General features: G+C 41.9%; 15 protein-coding genes across 15 annotated transcripts; 8 read left to right on the forward strand and 7 right to left on the reverse strand.

Annotated features, from left to right (window-relative positions):
• Positions 1–47: 47 nt before the first annotated feature.
• BBOV_III007512 (uncharacterized protein) lies at positions 48–429 on the forward strand (the record flags this gene model as incomplete). Its single annotated transcript, XM_051767657.1, has 1 exon — positions 48–429. The coding sequence occupies one exon, from the start codon at positions 48–50 to the stop codon at positions 417–419; it is 372 nt and encodes a 123-aa protein (XP_051623686.1). The 3' UTR covers positions 420–429.
• A 45-nt stretch (positions 430–474) lies between these two features.
• BBOV_III007514 (uncharacterized protein) lies at positions 475–1234 on the forward strand. The gene is made up of 7 exons (XM_051767220.1): positions 475–594; positions 630–659; positions 696–768; positions 802–882; positions 946–1006; positions 1042–1103; positions 1140–1234. The coding sequence occupies exons 1-7, from the start codon at positions 491–493 to the stop codon at positions 1224–1226; spliced, it is 498 nt and encodes a 165-aa protein (XP_051623705.1). The 5' UTR covers positions 475–490; the 3' UTR covers positions 1227–1234.
• A 326-nt stretch (positions 1235–1560) lies between these two features.
• On the forward strand, positions 1561–2596 carry BBOV_III007520 (EFh_CREC superfamily protein). Its single transcript, XM_001611831.1, has one exon. The coding sequence runs from the start codon at positions 1629–1631 to the stop codon at positions 2508–2510; it is 882 nt and encodes a 293-aa protein (XP_001611881.1). The 5' UTR covers positions 1561–1628; the 3' UTR covers positions 2511–2596.
• Positions 2597–2642: 46 nt separating this feature from the next.
• On the reverse strand, positions 2643–3724 carry BBOV_III007530 (putative ribosomal protein S4e). Its single transcript, XM_001611832.2, has 2 exons — positions 3605–3724; positions 2643–3450 (listed from the first exon to the last, which is right to left on the reverse strand). Exons 1-2 carry the CDS (start codon positions 3605–3607, stop codon positions 2665–2667), a joined length of 789 nt encoding a protein of 262 aa, XP_001611882.1. The 5' UTR covers positions 3608–3724; the 3' UTR covers positions 2643–2664.
• A 546-nt stretch (positions 3725–4270) lies between these two features.
• On the forward strand, positions 4271–5140 carry BBOV_III007540 (EF-hand domain family protein). Its single transcript, XM_051767723.1, has 4 exons — positions 4271–4632; positions 4668–4815; positions 4851–4895; positions 4931–5140. Exons 1-4 carry the CDS (start codon positions 4426–4428, stop codon positions 5074–5076), a joined length of 546 nt encoding a protein of 181 aa, XP_051623490.1. The 5' UTR covers positions 4271–4425; the 3' UTR covers positions 5077–5140.
• A 730-nt stretch (positions 5141–5870) lies between these two features.
• Positions 5871–7951, forward strand: BBOV_III007550 (protein kinase domain containing protein). Its single transcript, XM_051767891.1, has 2 exons — positions 5871–6089; positions 6342–7951. Exon 2 carries the CDS (start codon positions 6362–6364, stop codon positions 7787–7789), a length of 1428 nt encoding a protein of 475 aa, XP_051623491.1. The 5' UTR covers positions 5871–6089; positions 6342–6361; the 3' UTR covers positions 7790–7951.
• A 41-nt stretch (positions 7952–7992) lies between these two features.
• On the reverse strand, positions 7993–8445 carry BBOV_III007560 (Core histone H2A/H2B/H3/H4 family protein). The gene has a single exon (XM_001611835.1). It carries the CDS (start codon positions 8397–8399, stop codon positions 8088–8090), a length of 312 nt encoding a protein of 103 aa, XP_001611885.1. The 5' UTR covers positions 8400–8445; the 3' UTR covers positions 7993–8087.
• Positions 8446–8987: 542 nt separating this feature from the next.
• On the reverse strand, positions 8988–9631 carry BBOV_III007570 (uncharacterized protein). Its single transcript, XM_051767859.1, has 5 exons — positions 9594–9631; positions 9420–9555; positions 9216–9383; positions 9078–9180; positions 8988–9043 (listed from the first exon to the last, which is right to left on the reverse strand). The coding sequence occupies exons 1-5, from the start codon at positions 9627–9629 to the stop codon at positions 9028–9030; spliced, it is 459 nt and encodes a 152-aa protein (XP_051623492.1). The 5' UTR covers positions 9630–9631; the 3' UTR covers positions 8988–9027.
• BBOV_III007572 (RAP domain family protein) lies at positions 9625–11336 on the reverse strand. The gene is made up of 6 exons (XM_051767634.1): positions 10650–11336; positions 10219–10614; positions 10078–10184; positions 9847–10042; positions 9715–9784; positions 9625–9676 (listed from the first exon to the last, which is right to left on the reverse strand). Exons 1-6 carry the CDS (start codon positions 11294–11296, stop codon positions 9626–9628), a joined length of 1467 nt encoding a protein of 488 aa, XP_051623719.1. The 5' UTR covers positions 11297–11336; the 3' UTR covers position 9625.
• Positions 11324–13129, reverse strand: BBOV_III007574 (putative integral membrane protein). Its single transcript, XM_051767070.1, has 14 exons — positions 12987–13129; positions 12887–12947; positions 12757–12843; positions 12656–12722; positions 12553–12619; positions 12405–12456; positions 12277–12369; positions 12091–12243; positions 12010–12053; positions 11950–11975; positions 11754–11912; positions 11629–11719; positions 11521–11592; positions 11324–11484 (listed from the first exon to the last, which is right to left on the reverse strand). The coding sequence occupies exons 1-14, from the start codon at positions 13072–13074 to the stop codon at positions 11357–11359; spliced, it is 1188 nt and encodes a 395-aa protein (XP_051623720.1). The 5' UTR covers positions 13075–13129; the 3' UTR covers positions 11324–11356.
• BBOV_III007580 (uncharacterized protein) lies at positions 13119–14398 on the reverse strand. Its single transcript, XM_001611838.2, has one exon. It carries the CDS (start codon positions 14361–14363, stop codon positions 13194–13196), a length of 1170 nt encoding a protein of 389 aa, XP_001611888.1. The 5' UTR covers positions 14364–14398; the 3' UTR covers positions 13119–13193.
• Positions 14399–14443: 45 nt separating this feature from the next.
• BBOV_III007590 (RING-box protein 1A) lies at positions 14444–14825 on the forward strand. Its single transcript, XM_001611837.2, has 2 exons — positions 14444–14591; positions 14629–14825. Exons 1-2 carry the CDS (start codon positions 14457–14459, stop codon positions 14794–14796), a joined length of 303 nt encoding a protein of 100 aa, XP_001611887.1. The 5' UTR covers positions 14444–14456; the 3' UTR covers positions 14797–14825.
• On the reverse strand, positions 14804–19099 carry BBOV_III007600 (phospholipid-translocating P-type ATPase flippase family protein). Its single transcript, XM_001611839.2, has one exon. The coding sequence runs from the start codon at positions 18797–18799 to the stop codon at positions 14819–14821; it is 3981 nt and encodes a 1326-aa protein (XP_001611889.1). The 5' UTR covers positions 18800–19099; the 3' UTR covers positions 14804–14818.
• Positions 19100–19311: 212 nt separating this feature from the next.
• On the forward strand, positions 19312–20885 carry BBOV_III007610 (uncharacterized protein). Its single transcript, XM_001611840.2, has 4 exons — positions 19312–19664; positions 19704–19799; positions 19837–20246; positions 20284–20885. The coding sequence occupies exons 1-4, from the start codon at positions 19547–19549 to the stop codon at positions 20833–20835; spliced, it is 1176 nt and encodes a 391-aa protein (XP_001611890.2). The 5' UTR covers positions 19312–19546; the 3' UTR covers positions 20836–20885.
• BBOV_III007620 (HCNGP-like family protein) lies at positions 20814–21344 on the forward strand. The gene is made up of 3 exons (XM_001611841.2): positions 20814–20919; positions 20956–21054; positions 21092–21344. The coding sequence occupies exons 1-3, from the start codon at positions 20854–20856 to the stop codon at positions 21302–21304; spliced, it is 378 nt and encodes a 125-aa protein (XP_001611891.1). The 5' UTR covers positions 20814–20853; the 3' UTR covers positions 21305–21344.
• Positions 21345–21653: the final 309 nt, after the last annotated feature.

A 21653-nucleotide genomic window follows, 5' to 3' on the forward strand; every position in this document is an offset into this window, starting at 1 on the left:
CACAGCCACCAACTCTTAAAAACACGTACACATTTGATGTTTCCCAGATGAATATTACATCGCAGCTATCGCATTACATATGTAAGGCGTGTAAACGCAGTATAACGCACAAACTAGCCGTTAACCTAATCGCAGAAAGGATATACCAACCGAGTGTTGAAAAACATAATGCACATGATAATGGCAACAATAAGGATAGTGGAAACCCCTCAGAAACGCACATAGAAGAGAAACATCGTGCGACATTGCAGCAACAACTGTACGGACCCGTCACTCCATGGATGATCAAGCAAAGTGATATTCCATTACATAACAACTTTGCCAAAATGGCAACGATGTTGAATAGAGGAAGGTGCCCATGCCCTTATTGCAACTCTAAGGGTACCTGGGTAAATGGTAAAGAAGCAGGTTGTCGCTGAATTTCATCACGTTTTCACCTTCAAAAAGCACCTGGAAAAAATAGTCACACACAATCATTCCATCAATCAAAATGGCCGATCTTATGCACATAGTGGACAAATTACGTGAAGCCGCTGCGCAGGCTAAAAGGGAATGTGACTCTCAGATTGACCAGGCACTAACCCGTATGTCCAAGTGAGTACCTCCCGTTACCCAATGACACAACCCAGAAAAGCAAAGGATAACATAACTGCCCAAAGGTAGCTATATTTACTGTTAAGACAGCACGATCCCAGGGACAAACAGTTACAACTGCGTAAAAAGGCTATAGACAATGAAGACAAGGAACAATTAGCCCAAAAGAAAGAGGTCTTAATCCTGCATTATGTTAATTTGGCACAGATTGAAGTTAATATAAAGCAGTTTGAGAATTTGAAAAGGTCGTTAATCGGTTTATTGGAAACCCATCGCACCAAGCAGAAGGTATGAATGAGATGCATTACCTGCTGTTTCAGCATGATTACTTATGTATCTAAATTAACACAGGAATTCAATGAACGTATCAATGACCTAATAACCAAAAACAACAGGATAAAACTGAAGAAAGGTAATCGATGGCCTTTATAGGCATATAACCTGCAGATAAAGCCACAGCCGATGAAATGGCAGGACTCCGCAATAAACTTGATAAAAAACTAGCCCAGGTGAGTATCCATAGAGTTTATACATGGATCCCATAGAAAGTTAACCATTGCAAGTGTCTCATGCTGAGGGATGACGAAACCCTGGTGAAAATACATCACATGCTCACAGGCCATGATACATAACATCTCATGTAATGGGCCACAACTTGTAAAACAGATCTACGTCATCAAAAAAAAGTTATGTAGACGCTATATATATATATATATATCCATTTGTTGATACACATACAAAAGGAACAGCCCAAAACGTAAGGAGCTAGATGACCAAAGTAATGGTAATCCCTTGCTTAAACGACAACAAACCTATACGATAACATATCATAGGTCAAAGCGTCACTTTCTATAGATCCCAGTGCCAATATAACAAAGAATCAGCGACAAAGAATTGATACAATGGCCATGTGTAAACATGAATCGTAGTGTGTTGGGGGCAAGTTCGGCTAGGAGGCCTGACGGCCCAAAGTGTCATCATATATACACACACCAAGGTGTTTTGGAATTTTAATCAACCCTGATCGCAGCAGGATGCAGTCGTTGTCGTATGTGTTCATGGTCATTGCCCTGGCCAGCCGTGCTACGGCATGGATGTTTGACGAAAAGGATGGCAACGGGGCCGATGAACACCCAGAAGGGCTTACCAGGGAACAGGTAGATGCTCGTATGGTCAAGCTGTTCAACATTATCGATGAAAACAAGGATGGTGAAGTTACATCAACCGAGTTGGAGAAGTTCAACAGCCGCAACCTCCAGCGCGTGCAAAACATGCAACTGGAACAGGAAATGCAGATGATGGACAAAAACAAGGATGGTTTCGTGGATTTCGAGGAGATTAGCATAAGCTTCCCCCCGGAAGCTGGTACTCCAGAGGACTTCATGGAAGGTCTACAACGTAGATTCAACGTTGCCGACAAGGACGGTAACGGCAAGCTGAACAAGACTGAGGTCTACATACTGCTTAACCCAGCTCATGATGAATCGATGTTAGACTTGGAAGTCAAGGATATCATGCTAACTCATGATAAGAACGGTGATGGACTCATTTCAATAGAGGAATACCTATCATCCAAGCCTGAAGAGGAGCAAGATGATGAATTCCTTGAAGCTGAGTTCAAGCCCTTTGATCTGAACAACGATGGATTGCTTTCCATCCTCGAGATTATCGCCGCATTTAAAGAGGAGGCTAGGGACACGCTTGAGACCAACCTAGAGGACGTCATAGCCATCATTGGTGAGGGACCAATAGATTTTGCCACATGGAACAAACATGCTTTGGAACTGTCCACTAGCTCTATTACAGACCACGGGGAGCTCTTGAGGCATCCGGAGGATTACGACATTGACTTGGCTGCTGACACCCGTGAGCGCAAGGGTCAAGACACTGCTGGCTACTCGAACACCGAGCTTTGAGTCGTGACTTAACAAACACTGTATTAATGTCACGTATTGAGTGCTATGACCCAGTATAGTGGGACCTAAAGTGCTTATATAGTACCAGTTATATCCATGATGTGATACACGTTAACACTACAGTGTATGTATAATAGCACCAATGATATTAAGATCAGTTGCGGCTAGCGCGAGCAAGCCTATCAGCACGGTCCTCAATGATGCCCTTCTTGATACCGCGCTCCTTAGGAAGCGACACGTAGTTGTTCGTACCGACACCAATCACGAACACGTTAGAGCAACGAGTGCAGAAGTTGTTGCCAAGCTCATCGCGAACGTGAATGAGGTCGAAACTACCAGGGTGCCTCTCCTTGTGAACGATAGTACCAACACGACCCTGGTTGTGGCCACCAGTAATCATCACCAAGTTACCAACCTCAAATTTGAAAAACTCAAGGACCTTACCGGTCTCGAGGTCAATGCGCAAAGAGTCACCGGGCTTAACGTCAGGGTGAACAAAACGGATTGTGCGACCGTCGTGGGTCACAGCCATACCAACCTCCTTGGGGCCCAAAAAGGTCTTTATTACACGACACAATTTGTATGAGGCCTCCTCGGGAGTTATCTTGTGTGGAACGAAACGACCCTTGGTGTCGTACAAAAGACGGAAGTGCTCGTTAGTACGTTCAAGAGATACAACATCCATGAAACCGATAGGGTAAGTCATGTCAGTGCGCACTTTACCATCAATGCGAACAACCTTCTGCATAACAATCAACTTCACCTCGTCGTAAGTCAAGGCATATTTCAGACGGTTACGAAGAAGAAGAATCAAGGGCAGGCACTCAGTCTTCTTGTGAGGACCTGGAGATGGCTTGGGAGCGTAACGACCGCTCAATTTGTCAAGCATCCAATGCGAAGGCGCATTGATACGCTTCATATGCTTCTTTACACCGCGACCCTACAACACAGTTACGCCTAATGATAACAGACATCACGTATTACACACCAATCAAACGAAATAAAACAATGTACAATACATTAAGTCAGCGTAAAGGCAACATTAAGGCGATGAAATAGGCCAAAAACGTCATACACGGGAGTGCGGCACTTACCATCTTGAACTATCGGCGTCGTTTCTCAATCAAACATCTGTAGAAAACACGCCAAACAACAAATGGCGATATGACAAATAGTCTAGTACAACGTTGAGTGATAATAAGCCACGGGAAAGCGAAAAAACAGTGGTCGCGTGATGGGGACCTGTTGGGCCTAACACTGCCTAGCCTATACCAAGACTCTCGCTAAACCAATGCTAGACCATTACATAAACATACCAATATACCGCCTATATATTATATCTTATCTAATAAAAGCTGGTGTATGCTAAGAACGAGATGCTATTATGCAGGTGGCATAGAAACACGCCCTTCCGCTGTACTGCAATGGACCGCGGTATAGTTACCGAGGTATAGCAACTCTAGAGCTACGGGATTGTGTAATAGAGTTATATTCATACTTTGGGGGTTCACTGTAGAACCTTTTTTAAGCACATTATGTCCAAGTTACCCGTATTGCTAAGTGGCTATGCCGTTGTTCGTATTACTCCTCTGTAGTTCAATGGGATCAAATCAGTATTTCTCTATGTTCTATAAGGATTCTATGTTAAGCAATGTTCATGTTTGGTTAGGAATGGAATGTGTTATGTCCGTTCGATGGTCAAGCTCCCAGGGTAATGCAATCCATTAGGTCCCACATCAGCCTCACTAGAATAATGTTTCACTCATAAATAACACAGTGTAGATGACTGAGTCACTATGTAGATTTGGCACTGCCATTCATACATTGATTACCATACACATTTGGTGTTCATGGACGTTGTTTTACAACGGATTCCACATATCAACCAGTTGAAGTACTGCAGAGAGTATGCGAAATGGAATACGCAGATTCGTTTGCTTCTGATGCAGACGTGCCGCAAAAGGTAGTAGACAAGATACATAAGAACGTCCTTAACCCAGATCTTGAAAAGGAAGTAGAAGATGCATTCAACTTGTTTGACAGAGATGGAGATGGGCATCTAACGGTATTTGAATGCCAAGCGGCATTCAGAGCGCTAAGACTAAACGCAAGTAGAGAAGCGGTATGTCATAGGGCCATGGAATCACATACACATAGGTGAAAGCAATGTTTGCAGAAGCCAACAAAACAGACAACGATACACTCACGCTATACGATTTCAAGACACTAGTGATACAAGTTATCCATAAACGTTATAACGCAGGAGAGGCTGCAAAGATATTCGCATTACTGGAAGACGGCACAGGTAGTTATCACGCAATAGAGATAAAAACTTCCCAGGCAAAATTACAGCAGAAAGCATCAGAAACATCGTTGATGAATTAGGTAATACCAATATAAAGATAGTGACCACGTTACAGGGATGTCATTGGATGACAAACATATACAGCTAATGATTGCAGAAGCAGCAAACGGCAAAAATTATGTCACATACGAACTATTCAGAAAGGTACTCAAAATCGCATGGAGAGGTGGAATCAATGACGATATTGATGATGAAGAATAATCTAAGTGCCGCCTCAAGGAGGCACATATATTCATCGCCGATACCAATTGTAACAATTTTCAATTACTAATACGACATATAACACATTGGTGACGTAGATAACTAGAAATGGTGTCCAATAAATCAAACAGAAGCAGTGACTAGAGATATCCAAAGAATGCATGAATTAGATCCCAATAGGCCACACACCGACAATGACAGAGAGGGAATGTAATTAACAGTATCATAGTATAGGATCTGCATTTCTAAAAATCATGGAAATGACAGATGCCAAGAAGTAGCGATCCAATCTTTCAATCTTCCAATATCTGATACATAGGTCGAAAAGGACAACCATATCTTCATTACCGAAATAGGTATAAACTTAGGCCAAAATATAGGCCGTGTAAATTAACGAAAAGTATAAATGTGTATAGTATATATTAATCAATTAGTCAACGAAACTATATGTTGCCACGCTGTTTCAAGCATATACATGCCAATGCATTTTGTGGTTGAATGAAATCACAAAAACTTTGGCTACCGACGTAAATACCCGCTACAATTATTAATATTAAACGGGGTAAATACCCTGTAGAAAGGACAAGGAAGTGAACGCGTTGAGACGAAGATGAGCCTTGGAGAATAAGGTGCTGGAGAATTGGTGTTACGGATCCCGAAACAACTTGTTGTTTTTGAAATATTATACTAAATCAATAAAGGCAACACGGAGGACTCGCAACCCCCTGCGGAGCCCTGCACCTGGATGCAACGTCGCGTTTAAGCACGTTCTCGTCCTCATGTTCAATAGAATTGCTCCCACTGCAATTTTATGCTTCATTGCTGTCGGAGTATACTCCGTCGTTGTGCCTGCAGCGTCGAGCTGTGGCTTTCTGGGCTATAAATCCAGTACAACGGTTATTCTAGGGAAGCAAAGCCAATACATAACGCAGCTATCGCCCTCAGTGTATCGAAAACAAAGTTAAACGCAACTAACGCAGTTCAAAAACTAGTCCAATCAAAGTAAATCTAAGGTATGTTACTTTACTATGGCCAAGATGTGTAATATAAGATTGCTGTATCGAGTAGTAGCTGCATTGGTGCGTCGATGTTATTGACGTTACTTTATCGTCAATAGCAAATGTGTATATGGTTTAGATGTGATTGTTACGTGATACTCACGTCTCTGTGTAATCTTGTTTCTGTTTGATTTGTTCAATGAAGTACTCCTGTGGCGTGTTCCTTGGTGTTGATATATCTATGACCTCGGCTGATATATATTACAGGCCAAAACATATATCCGAGAATGCAGCCTAAAGCTAAAGTCGACGGTTGCAAGGCCCATCTGAAGGATTTATCTCCTATGGCGGCAGGAACTGAGACTACAAGTCGTTCATCCACCCTTGAAAGTGAATCGTTCTATGAAAGCGGTATCTTCAGTGGTGTTAATCCATCCACCTGGAAGAAAATCAGAAGACTGTCAGCTGGAAGTAAGCTGTCCACGTATTACTATATAGGCGCCGAATTACGAGTATGCGCATCGTCAAATAGGAAAACGTCTTCAAGGCCAGTACTAAGAGATGTGATTGATCGGCGCACGGGAACCTCAAAAGTACTCAAAATCATCTCAAAATCGAGGTTGCCTGGAGCTCCCGATGGTCTCACCCACTGGAGGGCACTTTGTGAAAAGCTCCTCAACTTCAAACCATCGCCAGGAATTATGCGCATCGAGCAGGTGTGGGAATCGGACTCGTCATTCTATATCATCACTGAAAAGCTTGGCGGTGGAGAGCTTTTCGAATTTCTCCTAAAGGAGAAGGTTATCCCTGAGGATGTTTGTAAATATATAATGAAGCAAATTTTCCAGGCTGTAGCACTCTTGCACAATGAACAAATGCTGCACAGAGATATCAAGCCGGAAAACATTATGTTCAGAAATCCAACCAACTCTACACTCTCTGCAGCTGAAAGGTACGAACTGGTGCTAATTGACTTTGACACCTGCAAAATGACGGATGCCGATAACGCAGACAACACCGATATTGTAAATGGAAAACGTAGGCTAGTTGGTACCTACGGGTATTTGGCACCTGAAATCCTACGTGGAGAGGAGTATTCAACCGCCTCAGACATGTGGTCAATTGGCGTGGTACTATACATCCTAATGACGGGAGTGCCACCGATTACAATGGATAAGATGTATGACGCCAAGTCAAGCCATGCAGTGCTCACTGCAGCGGAGACTACGGGGATCGACTTCAACATGCCGCCACTGGCAGAATTCCCATTAGCTCGCGATCTGTGCCGAAGGTTACTGTGCTTCGATCGCACGAAGCGTATTACCAGTGCAACCGACGCCTTGGCACACCCATGGCTAGTGGGTCTTGCCAATGCATTCGATAGAAGCTTGAACCTGAATAGCTACCCAATGACAGACCACCGTGACAGGCGCCAGGATGCTGAAGAAAACTCTTCTGGTGGGTATATAAGGAGCCTATTTGGTAGTCGCAATGCCAAAACAGCAGGTAACGGCAATAACACCACCTCTTCATATAAAAGAAGCGATGGCCGGAACATGCCATATCTGCAGTGCTCCCATGACACAAACATAGAAGAAGGAAGGGCTACCAAGCGCCCGCGCACAATGGCACAAATGCCGCAGCGGCAGTTCTGTGTTTCACCCAGGAACGCTGCCCTTATCGCACCAACTACTCCCGGAGCAGTTAGGTGCTGACAGCAGTACAGAATCGTTGAACAGGTGCAGCTTTGAAAAGGAAAGCGCACTTTTACAAAACAAGAGCGCTCTCACCCCTGAACGTAGTTCATGTACATTACATCTAATATACGTAAAATACAGCGTGCTAAAAAACAGTACATACTTGACAAACATAACTGACTACGTACGCAAAACATTATTGAAAGCAAGATTATATAAATAGTTCGGTTTCAAGTGAAACCTAATGCGAGATATTTAGGCGAGTGATGAGATGAGAGATTTTCAAGGTAACTTCAGTACCAAAAGTTCAGTGAGTCTAACCACCGAAACCGTAAAGAGTACGGCCTTGCCTCTTCAATGAGTAGACAATGTCCATAGCAGTCACAGTCTTCCTGCGGGCGTGCTCAGTGTAGGTGACAGAGTCCCTAATGACGTTCTCAAGGAAAACCTTAAGAACACCACGGACCTCTTCGTAGATCAAACCAGAGATACGCTTAACACCACCCCTACGAGCGAGACGGCGAATGGCGGGCTTAGTGATACCCTGGATGTTGTCACGCAAAACCTTGCGATGACGCTTGGCACCACCCTTACCCAAACCTTTACCACCCTTTCCGCGACCAGACATTTTCAATAAGTTTTATATCGAGTCAAAAATCTGAAACACTGAAACTTACAGAAAAGTGTGACTGAACACACACAACATTACCACCCGCCGCATAAGCAACTGGGGATGCACCAACAGATCTAAACCCCACGCATACAACGTTCCCGAAGCAGCCCTTTTGTCTAGCTAAAAAAACATAGCGATTCCGTATCTAAATCTGGGTTGAGCAACCCTTATAATACCATATTAAAAATGCCCAAAAGTACATGTGTGGTACCACACACATGGTGTTGCATATACCTTGTCTAATAGTAGAAATAGTGCTTTGGGTAGCCTTATTGCAGAGTATTGCCGTTTCTAGAGCACTCCCATACAAATATATGACTTCGGTAGTCCAATCATCTTGTTGTTGATGTAATGTGTATATTTCTGGTGGGCCATATGGTAATATACAGTCTATCTGATGCTATAAAGCATACACATAGTGGTTTCGTGTGCTTTTCGACTCTGGATGAGGTAGTCATTATTGAGACAGTGCCATAATAGTACTGTTCAATGCCAGTTTATAGTGGCAATGCTTAGCTAATAAAGTGAAACAATAGATTAAATGACAGTGGCCGTTGTTATCTCTGTACGTCGTTTACGTCAATCACTCCGATAGTACCCTAATGCATATATAACGATGAACTAAACACATACATGTCGATAAAAGCTGAAATGGGAATATCACGCTGCGATGAACCCCCAAACTGTACGTTGAGACATGCTTCAATCTCACCAGGGTCTACCTTTAATTGGCGACCTAAAATAGAATGTAGAACATAGAATCACGCATACCTAATTTATAAAGCAAAGGCTCCAAAATGTCGCGGTTTACTGACTGTTGACCAGGGAAATGAGCCTGAAAAGCCTGAGTCAACCGATCACGGATAATGGTATCCGAATATAGCGTAGCCCCAAGAGCTAACACATCCTCTAATATAAAGGATCCACGAATGTCTTCTTCTGGATAAAGATGTTACCAAGCAGGTAACGACGTACCCATTTGCAAATACATCAACTCCTGACGATTAAGGCTTATGCCAACCGCAAAGAGAAGCCTCTTTAGCTCATTATAACTTAGACTACCCTTACGGCGGGTGTCAAACAATCGAAATGCATATTCCAATTCCTGTCGCTGCGAATAACCATGTATGTGGCCCTAATAATACCTACACGAGCCCTGGAAAGAGGAGCGCCAGAAGCGCTCATCGCGATAATGTAGTCAGCAAACGTGATATGTAATCCGCTTGTGACGACTGTATATGAAATATAACCCAGATGTGTAAACGCTAACCTCAGTTTTAAGACGGCGCCAGTCCCAATACTTCACTATTCCCACCTTGTGACCCAAGGTCTCCAGACAACTGAAATAAGGTTAATCGGATCACAGCAAATTCGACATTCGCGCATCACAGTATATACTTACCGCTTCTTAACCACCAAGTTGCTCATGTTGCTAGCATATTCAATCAATATAACAAGCTTGCGCTCCTCATCCACAAAGGGTACCATAAAGGGGTCCACCTTCTTAGATTCAGCGAAATTAGAAGATGAACCCTGTAAAATCTTATGGATTTCCTGGTATCCAGGAGTGTGTTTGTTCAGTTCACTCTCAGTTTTTTCTAGAGCATTCATAAACAACGGTACTGCTACATACCACAGTGATCCAATAGGTCCTTCCATCTGGGCGGTATGCTGTACTCCACAGGCGCAGATTCAACAGCAAAAGCATCAAGAGACTCCTTCAAAATTAAACCGTATTTCCTATCCCAGATAAACAGGTATACCTAAGACCTACCGTGATACAGTTGGAGTATACTTGAATATCCCTTCAATAACGCGAGGCAGCTCATCATTATAAAGACGAAGGTAGGCACACGAAAAAACGTAATCGATGCACGCGGATAGCTCCCAACGCTCCTTGTACTTTAAGGTACCCAAAAGGGACTCCAGATCCTCCCTTTTATCATACTCAGAATAACAACCAGCAGCAAGTAAATGAACACGCGTACGGTCGTTCAAATTGCCAAGAGACGATTCAACTGTGGCGTATATACGACCAAAGTTAGTCGGGGTCATAAATTTCATCTGACCTAGACGATAAGATGCATCACACAACTGTTCATGAGTGAACTGGTCCAAGTTGTCCATAACTAAGGTGGATAATCGACGCAGCAAAAAGCCCTTCAAAAGCCTAAGAAAATAGATATAAGCCTTTATATGACATACCCAGTCTTTGCCAAAGCACGAAGAGTGTTTATCACATCATTGGCGGTAAACCGCTCAGTGAGCTCACATAACTTCTCACAAAGCAGAGCGTAGTATATCTTATCACGAGAGTTACGCTTATAGGCAGCCTGAAGCGAGAAGTTCAAAGCATCTGGTGTTACTGAATCTATATCAGTAGTTATAGTCTGCTTAGATAGCTCAAATATGGCATCAGAATCAATACCAATAGCCGATGTGGCATAAGCCACCTGAGCAAGCTCACGAGCTCTGGCACCCTTATCAATTATAGCAGTAGCGATTTTAGACACAAGACCACGACAAAGCTCGCCATGTGTAGTAGCAGAACCACCAGCAGACTGAGAAACCGTAGCAATACGCAAAGCAAAGTTGCCCATATATGATGAGTTCAGGCTAGGCAAACGATTCTCAACCTCGGAAATTAAATCAACAAAACGAGAGTCCTTCACAGCAGACAGACGCTCATTGTGGTTAGTAGCCAAAAATTTAAACGCATCATAGAGCTCCTGGGTTTCAACGTTGGAGCCATTAGATAGAAGGCTCAAGCAGTCCTCAGCAGTTCGAAAAGAACGACGCTCTAAAAGCCCACCGGCCAAACGGATCCCCGATGTACGCAAAAATAAATACATTTTTACAAATTTAATTAAGTTTAATGCCCAAAGAAGCTACGCCGCGACGCGCAACCACTATCAGCGGGCAACAGTAGTGCCATAAGAACCACTAAAAGAAGCAGCCGTATATGCACTACCAATACATAAAGAGATCATATATACACCGCTATTCGCATGATCTAAAGGCATTGGACAAAAGAAGACAGCTGGAATAACATGATGTGTGTAAAACTGACACATACTTGGGTCAACGGCCACTAAGGTTATACCTAAAATCCCGCAATATACACACAAATCGTTCAAAAACGATATAGCTGCATATGGGTCGATCATATATAGTAACTACGTACCGGAAAGTAGTATATATAACGATGAACACGCAAAGACTAATTCCTGGGCGAAGAACGTAGGAACTATCTTCATCAATGCCAAGAGTATAGCCTATAAGAGATATATTATATAACGTTTAACCTACTCCCGAGGCAGATAGAATGAATAAAGCATATAACATGGAAATCCAATTGTGATATGATTGCTCCACGTGTATGTTACCAAAAATCATATAGAGTAGCGACGTCATTAAACGGTATATGACATTGGCAAACAAAGCACAGACGCATAATATCTCGAATATCTGCGGGTATATGTACATAACTGTGCTAGATAGATACCCATCCAATAGGCTCCTTCCTTATGTCTGGGAGTGCATATGGCGTCATATAAATACCTACCACGAGGAAACAAACGCATAATACGTAACGGACGCATAGCAGCCCTGTGTTAGCCTTAGTGGATATGAAGAATACACGTACCTATAACCCGAATACGCCGCCCCGAGACATAATAGTGAATGAATAAGTCCTACACCAAACAGTGGTTGTAAAACGTTAAATGCGATAAAGAAAATATAAAACCCATTTGACAAAGGAATATGCTGTCTAGCAAGCTTACGACCGCCATAGAGACTGATTGTAATGAGATGTATCCATACAACCTACAGCTTGCAAGCTAGTGGAACAGCCACAATGTATACTAAAAATATAGCAATAAAACTCGTATACAACTGGTAGTGCATATATCCAGTCCCGAAACTATATAAAAATCAAAACCTTTAATCGATGCATACCTGGCAGGTGGGCTTGGTGGAGGTGATTTCATAGGAATCTTCGCGACGAGATCTATAAATAGCATGGACAGTTTAACGATATAGCGTTTATATACACTAGTAGAGCTACGTACGTAATGTATATAGCTCGTCAAAGCCATTAACACACCTTGATGTATACCGAACTGCTTCAAAACTTCAATCTGACGTTCACGAGTAAAACTTAAGATATTGTCCTAAATCGACATATGTCACCCAAATAGTCATCTAACCACATCAGAACGTAGCTTCTCAAGCTCAGAAAGAGAATCCGATAGTATAACGACATTGAAAGGGCGCCTGTTGAAATACATGATACACAAACCACACCTACGGAGCAGAACTGACTGGATTAGCAAATGCCGATGCTGCAGCATCGGCATCGGCTTCCGGAGATGTGGTTATTACATCTTCTGGAGTACTAAACAGATTTTATACCCAGGAAGGTAGATCAACACACTTACAGATTAAGCGATTCCAAGGTTGACCCCGAAGAGTCAATAGAAGGCCATACATTCGGCCAATCTGTAACACTGTGTACATTATACTGCGTATATAACGTACTCGACTGGATCCTAGATGCCGCAGCTCTGACTTCAGACACACAACAAATGTGCAAAGCAAATAACGCCAAACGGCAAAAAAACAACATGAATACTAATCTTAGAATATAGATAACATCATTTAGAAAATGAAGTATATTAAATGTCACTCTAGAGTAACGCGAAGTAATAACGCACAGCAGGTGGAATAAAGTCCACTAAATAGCGCTTAACACAACTTTAACAGACCAATGGCTGTGGATGCGCTAGTTCCCTTAGGAAGATTGTCTATATCGCAGGCATAAGCTATTGTGTAACCATCCGGACAGAATTGGACATGAGTTACAGCAGCAGGCATGCGAATCTGTAAGTATATCTCGCAAGGGTTAGTGCCAGCAACCGTGAGATAATATTCACCAGTAGCATTACTATCATTCCCAGAACTGTCATCACCACCCGTGTAAAGGGTGTCTTTGGTACCCCAAGCAAGAAGCATACCATCATGCGAAAAGCTGATACTGCTTATCTTACCCTCAAGAGCAAAAAACGAGCCGATACAAGTAAAGTCATGTTTGCAACTAACCACCTGTACGGTGTGGTCACTGCCACCAGTTGCAAGCAAGTCCAACTCCCGATTGTATCCAGCAGTAAGGACTATGTGAGAGTGTAACTGCTCAGAGGTCACGTGGACAAAATCAGGTGTCAAAACGTCGATACAACCATCCACCTTTTGTAATACTAAGTTGCTCGATGTATATACGAGCCCATAGACCTCAGAAGATAGCGATATAGCAGAAGATGGGTCAATGTCAGAGTCCTCATGTCTAGTGGCATCCACACGCTGCAAACGGTCAGAACGGTCTAAAACAGCTATGGTATCACCGTTTGGCGACCATGCACCTGAATACCAAACATCATCAAATGTACTGTACGCTGTGAAGACTAATGACGGTGCTACGCCAGCAGTAAAGGGTAACGTGAATACCTTTACACAAGGACGAGAATGGTCAGTACCATCCACAGATAACAACGCAAATGTATCCGCTTTAGTTGGGTGAGTCAGCACGCGTATACACTTCGCACTGATAGTAGTAACCAGTGAAAGTGATTCAACATCCAAAATATAAACACTCTCACGAGATGCTACGAACAAACGTGATCCATCACAATTGTAACAAAGATCCTTCAGTTTAGACTTGATCCGCACAGAATCTATAGATATATGCTGGGATTTAATGTTCCTAGGCATGTCAGCAGGAGTCTTCTTAGAGGAAGACTCAGAAAATAGACGCCGGTTGGCCAAATGAGTAGCCAAGACACGACGCCATAAACACTGCCCCGCGGTAAGAGGAGGGGCTGTGTCCGACGTGGCTACCTGAAGCGTGCGATGACTCATCATGGAAGATGAATGATTCTAGCATACAAAGACGTAGAGGGCACACACCTGCCAAAGTGAACGCGCGTCAAATGTGTACAACCAGTATCATAAAAAATGAATGCCGAACCCGAAAAACCACGCTTCACCATCAAAAAATGGTCGGCAGTCGCATTGTGGAACTGGAAAATTGCAGTAGATAATTGTGCCATATGTAGGAATCATATCATGGACCTCTGTATCGAATGCCAGGTAGTTAAACAGGGCCTATGTCTACAAATGTTTACAGACGGCTGAAACAGAAGAGCAAACGTCAAACGAAGAACAGTGCTCAGTAGCCTGGGGAGCTTGCAGTCACGCCTTCCACCTACACTGCATATCAAAGTGGCTGAAAACAAGACATGTATGTCCACTTGATAACGCACAGTGGAACTTTGCAACAAAGGAAACTAATTGAAACTGTGCTTAAATTTAAAATATTAAGTCTTAAACATCTTATGGATAGTTCGCTGTATTATAACCATTAGCGCATCACGCTGCTCTATGGCAAACGCAAAACCAGATTCTAAATTGCTGCGGTTTATCTTCTCATTGGCTACATAAGCAACAGAATTGTGTAGAGATGGGACGATCCCATTAAAAGTACCTTGTTTCAACTGAAGAGCAATGCGATCCTCCAATGATGGGTTGAAAACAGCAGTGTAGTATAAATATCCCCAAAATGGAAATAAAGAAACCACCAATGTCAATAGTATAACACCGTAGTATATAATTGACGTGTGGAGTGATTCAAAAGTGCCGTAAAAAACGTGCGCCTCAGGCACAAAAGCAAAAGCAGGGACTAAACTTACAATCACCCAAAATATTATCAAAGTTAATGTCTCACCCCAAATGAAAAAGTGATTAGGCCAAAACCAAGTCTTAGAAACTAAACATACAATCGCATTAACAGCCAAAATGTGATGAACATACATCGTCTGCGAAAATAAGTTGAAGCCAAAAGTCTGAGGACGACCATCCAATAAACTGAAATCAGTAGTGTCAGTCAACTTAAGGATAATCAATGTCTCAAAAATAGATAACCAAAGCGCAGCTAAAATAAAACCCCAAAAATTCAAAGGGTCGTGAACTCCACGACGCTCCTCTAAACGTTTACGAAGACGTTTAACCAACCAGTTAGAACCAAAAGGCCTTATCAACCCACGTAAAAAGTTATTCACAGGCTTCAAACTCCAGGTATTATACAATATGGGATAACGAGTTAAAAGCTCATGAGGAACCTGACGATCTAATATCACGTAAAACATCAAAGGAATCGAAGTGAAGAACAAGTTAGTAATCTGCTTACTCCACGTGTTGAAGACGCTGACCCCGCTGAATCCAGTGTAGAAATTATATATAACGTTTACGAAACTGTAACTAAAATTGCGAAAAATACAAAAATAAAGTAAGAAGGTGTTCTTACGAAGAGCCTCACGACCATGAACAAAAAGAAGCTGACGTAAAAAACGGAATTCAGATATAATAAAATCAGCACTTTGACAAGCTTGGTGACCCTCACGACCATCAATACCAACGCCAACATTCGCAGTTAATATCATATCAACATCATTAGCACCATCCCCAATAGCAAGTGAAGTGCTGTGAATATTAAATGACGTATTATCCCGAGTTAGCTGGCATTTCTGCTTATGAGTCATGCGACAAGCTATAACTACAGTGGCATACTGAGCAAGACGAAAAAAGCGATGCTTAAGAACCCTACAGCTGTATATCGTCTGAAGGACATCGCCAGTTATAGTAACACAAAACTGGGTAAACTCCTGCGCTATTTCACTACTTTGAGAACCTACAACGCATTCAGTTGAATACTTGGGTAATACCGCTGGAGAAGTAACATGTAAATCTAACTCTGGATTCTGCAACTTAGTAGCACCCAAACAATTCAACAGGTGGCCATCCAAATCACGAGATACAATAGCCGGATCGGGATTATCTAACACTGCATTTAGGGTGTCATCGTTGAGCATATTGGTGGAATGACCAATGCTTATAGCCGTTTCAAGCTTGTCACCAGTGAGAACCCAGATGACAATACCAGCCTTCTTCAAATCACTTATCACAGATCCTACCTCAACCTGAAGTAAATCTTCTATACCAGTGCATCCCACTAGTTTTAAATTGGACTCTAGATTAGACATAACGTCATTTATGCTGGTGTCACGGCCGCCACCTGACATTAGGACCTCATTATATTTCATATGCCATAATTCATATTCAGCTAGGTCCATGTGTCGTACGGCGCAAACCAAAGTTCGCAAACCGATGGTTGCAAACTTGCTCAAATGCTCCTCCATGGAAGCCCAACTTATTTGTTGCTCATCATGGAGCATACGAACCATCGCACTATCAGCACCCTTATTGAGCACAAGAATCTCACCATTGGTATCCTCAATCACCACACTCATGCACTTGCGATTAGAGTCGAAGGCCAAAGCCTCACGGATAAAGAATCGTAAAACAGGAACCGTACCATCAGCAGCGATAGCATCCCACAATGCAAATTCTTCCTCACTTAATACTAGCTTCTGAGCCTCTGGAGTTACAAGAGAGATATCAATTTCAGTAATGGTGCGACGGTTAGTGAAAACACAACCAACTTTAGACATGCCTACAACAAGGGCCAGCTCATCGGGCGATGCGGCGTCGTACTCTACAGGATCATAGCGAACCGCCAACAGACGTGGCTTCCCATTGACGCTCTTTAACGTAATCTCATCCTTCTCAATAACAGTTTCACTCCCCTTACGTATAACAACACTGTGGCATACTGAAGCCACCAACACAAATTCACGTAGTGAGCTTCGCAATGAAGGATCAGTGGAACTATAAAAGTCCCAAAAGTAATGCTCCCATTTAGGATGACGAAGCAACCCCAAGTTACCAAAACCTAAAGCCTTTAGACTCATGACATTCTGAGTCAGGGTACCAGTCTTATCTGTATATATGTGAGTTATATGCGCTAAATCCTCAATTAATTGGTCACTACGTGATACGGCACGTTTACCATCTGATACCATAGTAGTGTTCCAGTTAATCTGCTTCGATTCAACCATACGGACTATTTCCCATAATATAATCAGGTCAACAGGTATCATGGCAGCTAGGAGAAGTAACATACTACCCATAGTTACAAAGAAAGTCCGCATAAATGATGATTGAGGCCTTACGTGAAGGTAACCATGACTAGTTGATACCCTCAATAACCAATAGACACCCAAAAGAGCAGATAGAAAAACAGAAACCACAAGTATCATCATAACAACAAACAAGTTCCTTTGGTATATATCCTCAAGTTTGGAACTTTTGCGCTTAGACGTGCCAACTGAACCCTTCAATAAGCGTGTTTCTTTCCCGACATATACAGCAACACAATAAGCCCATTCAGTATTGACCATCGAGGTACCACGTAGTAGCAGTTGGTCAAACTGCAGATTAACTGTCTTTATGTTTACATCTATACTAGATACACTGCTGCGCAAATTGCCGCCATATTGTGATCGCAAATCTTGTATACGTTCTAGCCGCTGGGTTTGTATGGAATGTACATCTTCATTGCTATAATATGCCACACCATAAAATGAACTCAGATCATCAGAAGGAGGCTCGCAAACGATTTTAATCTGTGTCCTGGCTGCATCTTCATCATTCTGGAATAAGGCAGCCAATTCGGGCACCACGTGCTTGTATTTTACATTGGATTCGCCATCGGCATTTTTCGTCTCAATATTACATACACCATGCTTATCACAACAGTTAAGTAGCACAAGATCAGACGGGAAATACTCATAAGCGTAGACTTTTACAATATCACCCACACGAATGTCACGCTGCTTCATCTTTACGAGTTTCCCACCTCGAAATACATGAACTAGGCGACCGTTCTCCTTCTCATCATGACGCCAACGTGCAAGATCAGATGCCAACTCTCTAAGCAAACATACTACAATAACAAAAACCACCGGAATTAAATATGTGGGTATTCCATTCGAGTCGGACACATCATCAATCAGTTGAAGAAAAGATACACCTAAGAATATCATATTACCTATACGCGTAATTTGAAAGAATATAACACGAGGTAGAAATGTTAACCATGAGTATTTCGTTGTTTTGATGAAATTAGAACTACGTGAACCACGTAAAAAGGCTAAACGATTAGCCTCATCTGCAGCAGCCTCATCAGAATTATCTGATCCCTTAATTCCACTACGAAATACACAGCTAAAATACTCTGTAAAACGACGCCATTGCTTAGATAAAAAAGAATCGTCTATAGGTACATAAGAAGGCTCAAAAACTGTGCCTTGGTACTCAGAGTAATTCGTTACTAAATAAACTTTGCCGTCGCACTTCTTAGATTCTTTTCGACGGAATAATTGCCGCAGCCAGAGCCACATTTTGCTCAGGGCAGCTCTGAACCGCGGCTATGACTACCATTCGGCTGTATAACACAGGCTACAAGTTGATGCTATACAGTAATTAAAATACAGGTCCACGAAGCAGGAAGAAATTACCCCGCATTAAAAATATAAGATCATACAGAATCACTATAGAACACATATTTGCAATTTTAAAAGCAGTCTCAATACAAAACAACGATTTTGCTGGGCAGACAATGCACATTTAACAGAGACAGCTCCATGCCAACATTAAATGATCATTAATTATCTAAAATTGTAAAACATATAAATTTTTAGTTGCAACATCAGCCATAGGCGCTGAAACTCATGCATCGAGGTAAATATCAGTGACACCTCGATTCACGCATGGATTGCAATAGTGAAACAGCTCTATAGGTATACCAACTCAACTTTATTGTAGTACAGCTAAGATTTATAACGGTATAATGATGCATAGTCGTAGAAGGTGTTTCATATCGACTGAGCCACCTCGACAGGCTGCCCGCAGTCAGGCTACACACGTAACCCATCTGCAAGTAAAAAACGTTATATATAAACATAAAACGAGACTTCTGTCGTAGTACCATATCTTTGTAGATATGTAATAAGCATGTAAAGTTCTTTACCATGGTTAATTTAGTAAATGCGGCCTTAAGCTGACAGAAAGCGTACAGACAGGGTGATATTGACGGTACCATACTAAAGGCCTACAGCCTCTAAGCAAAGTATATATCTATCGCGAATATGATGCACGTAACAATGAAAATATGTTGCTCCGCAGCGGTTGTAACGCTGTGCCTAACGCAACTGCAAACCTTCCACGCCCAAAGTATACAAGATTTCCAAATCAAAGATTTATTGTGTTAGTTAACCATAAGCAAATCAAATGACACATTTTCAGCTGGTAGATGGTTGGAAGAGTTGAAACCTACAAGAGAAAATGCGGAAAATATTGCTTTTGAGGCATTTGACGCAGGTTACGAAGCCAAAAAGGACGGTAAGTTATTTCTGTAGCGCCATGATATAATATGTAGATAAGCAAACGAATCCCATGGCCAATGTCGGGATATTCGGTGGTGATATGAGCAAAATATTTCCGCCGCATTTCAGACGCCACTACTGCTATTTCCTATTCCTATGTGCCGCTCTGATACAATATGCAATTATCGGATACGTGAGAATTAAAAGGAAAGTACAACACATTTTGGAAAAGCAGGTGCCTATTCTTGCCGATAACTTCGCACATATAGCAGATGGGCCATACTTCTACGAAAGGCAAAAAATACACAAATACTGCACATATGCATCCGGCCGTACAAGCTGCGAGTCATTGTTGATTTCATTTACTTTTGTAAAGCGTCAATGCCCTTGGCATGAATTTCTTATAACTCCACTCTTCTTCATGAATGATATAATGACCATAGATGCCATATTACCAAACATGGTTAGTTGTATATCTATGCATTATATCGACATTCTAGGATCCAATTGCATTCGCCATTACAAATAAATTGACTAACAAGGCCTTCATCAAGGCAAATGAAGAAGTTGCAAACACCATGTACGTACACGAGACCACCGATCTACCGACAACACACCGATCATATATCAACAGCACAGAGAAGTGCGTCACCAAATATGCATCGTATGCTATCGCAATGTGTCAGGAATTCATGCCACAACTCATCGCATTATACGTTGTAGATGCACTTCCCGACGTTCAAGGCTACAGGCAAGTGAACCGGGTTAGTATAGCTATCAGGCTTAATAAGGACGTCGATTTACCTGCCAAAGTACTCAAAGCAATGATAAGCCTGGTAGATTACACCAAAAACTTTGCGTTGACGGACAAAACAAAGGAGAGTATAAATAAATCTAGAAAATCCATGATTACTGTCATATTCAAGAACCAAATGAAGAAGCAGCAGGAAGAAGCACGAGCAGAGAATACAGTTGTAACACCAGAGAAGATAAAGAAGATTGAAAAGAAACAGGCTGCAAAACCTACACGAAGGGTGAAAATGATCAAGTAAAACTAAACACTTTAAATTATGAAAGAAATAGATATAGATAGTGTATCAACAAACAATGAACCAAATGTCCCAAAACAATTAGAGGTATGAACTCAAGGGTGAATTAACATTTACACACAGAATAATATATTACAACTCAAGAAACTCCACGAACAGGGCTGCACGATCAACGCTAACATAGAAAACTCTGTTGATTTCAAGAATCCATATCTATTAGAGGTTAGTAATGTATATTGACCCCTAGAAAGTGTCGTAGAAGGTTATGAAAGTGTTCAACATCAAGGAATATAGCTCCAATTACAAAAAGGACGTATATAATCCAGATTTTTATGTCGCCCTCGCTAATGATGCTGACCAAGAACAACAACCATCGCAACCAAAAACACCGATTAATGACATAGATGAGGGAATAAGTAAACAGAATGCCAAGGGAAGGAGACCTTCAGGGTGGTCACCCGAAACCGAATGATCAATTTAATTATCGCATATATACACTCTTTATGTTGTAATAAAAGTTATATACAGTTTAATAACGATAAAATAATGAGAAAAGTGCTAGACAGACATAGTATTGATGTAAATATCGATCTCTGATCTACTGTCCTAATCGAGGTTCCGTAGCTTAGCTGGTTATAGCGTGTGGCTGTTAACCACAAGGTCGTAGGTTCGATCCCTACCGGGACCGCCATTATTTATGATGCTAGTGTATATTATCAAAGTCACAGATACGTTATAACATGCTATAGCACATTAACATACGTCATTCTATCATAGTGTCAATGTTTGAATAAACGGGGGCAGCACTGATGTATCGTACT

The sequence above is a fragment of the Babesia bovis genome, chromosome 3, assembly GCF_000165395.2.
Source record: "Babesia bovis T2Bo chromosome 3, whole genome shotgun sequence".
NCBI lineage: Eukaryota > Apicomplexa > Aconoidasida > Piroplasmida > Babesiidae > Babesia > Babesia bovis.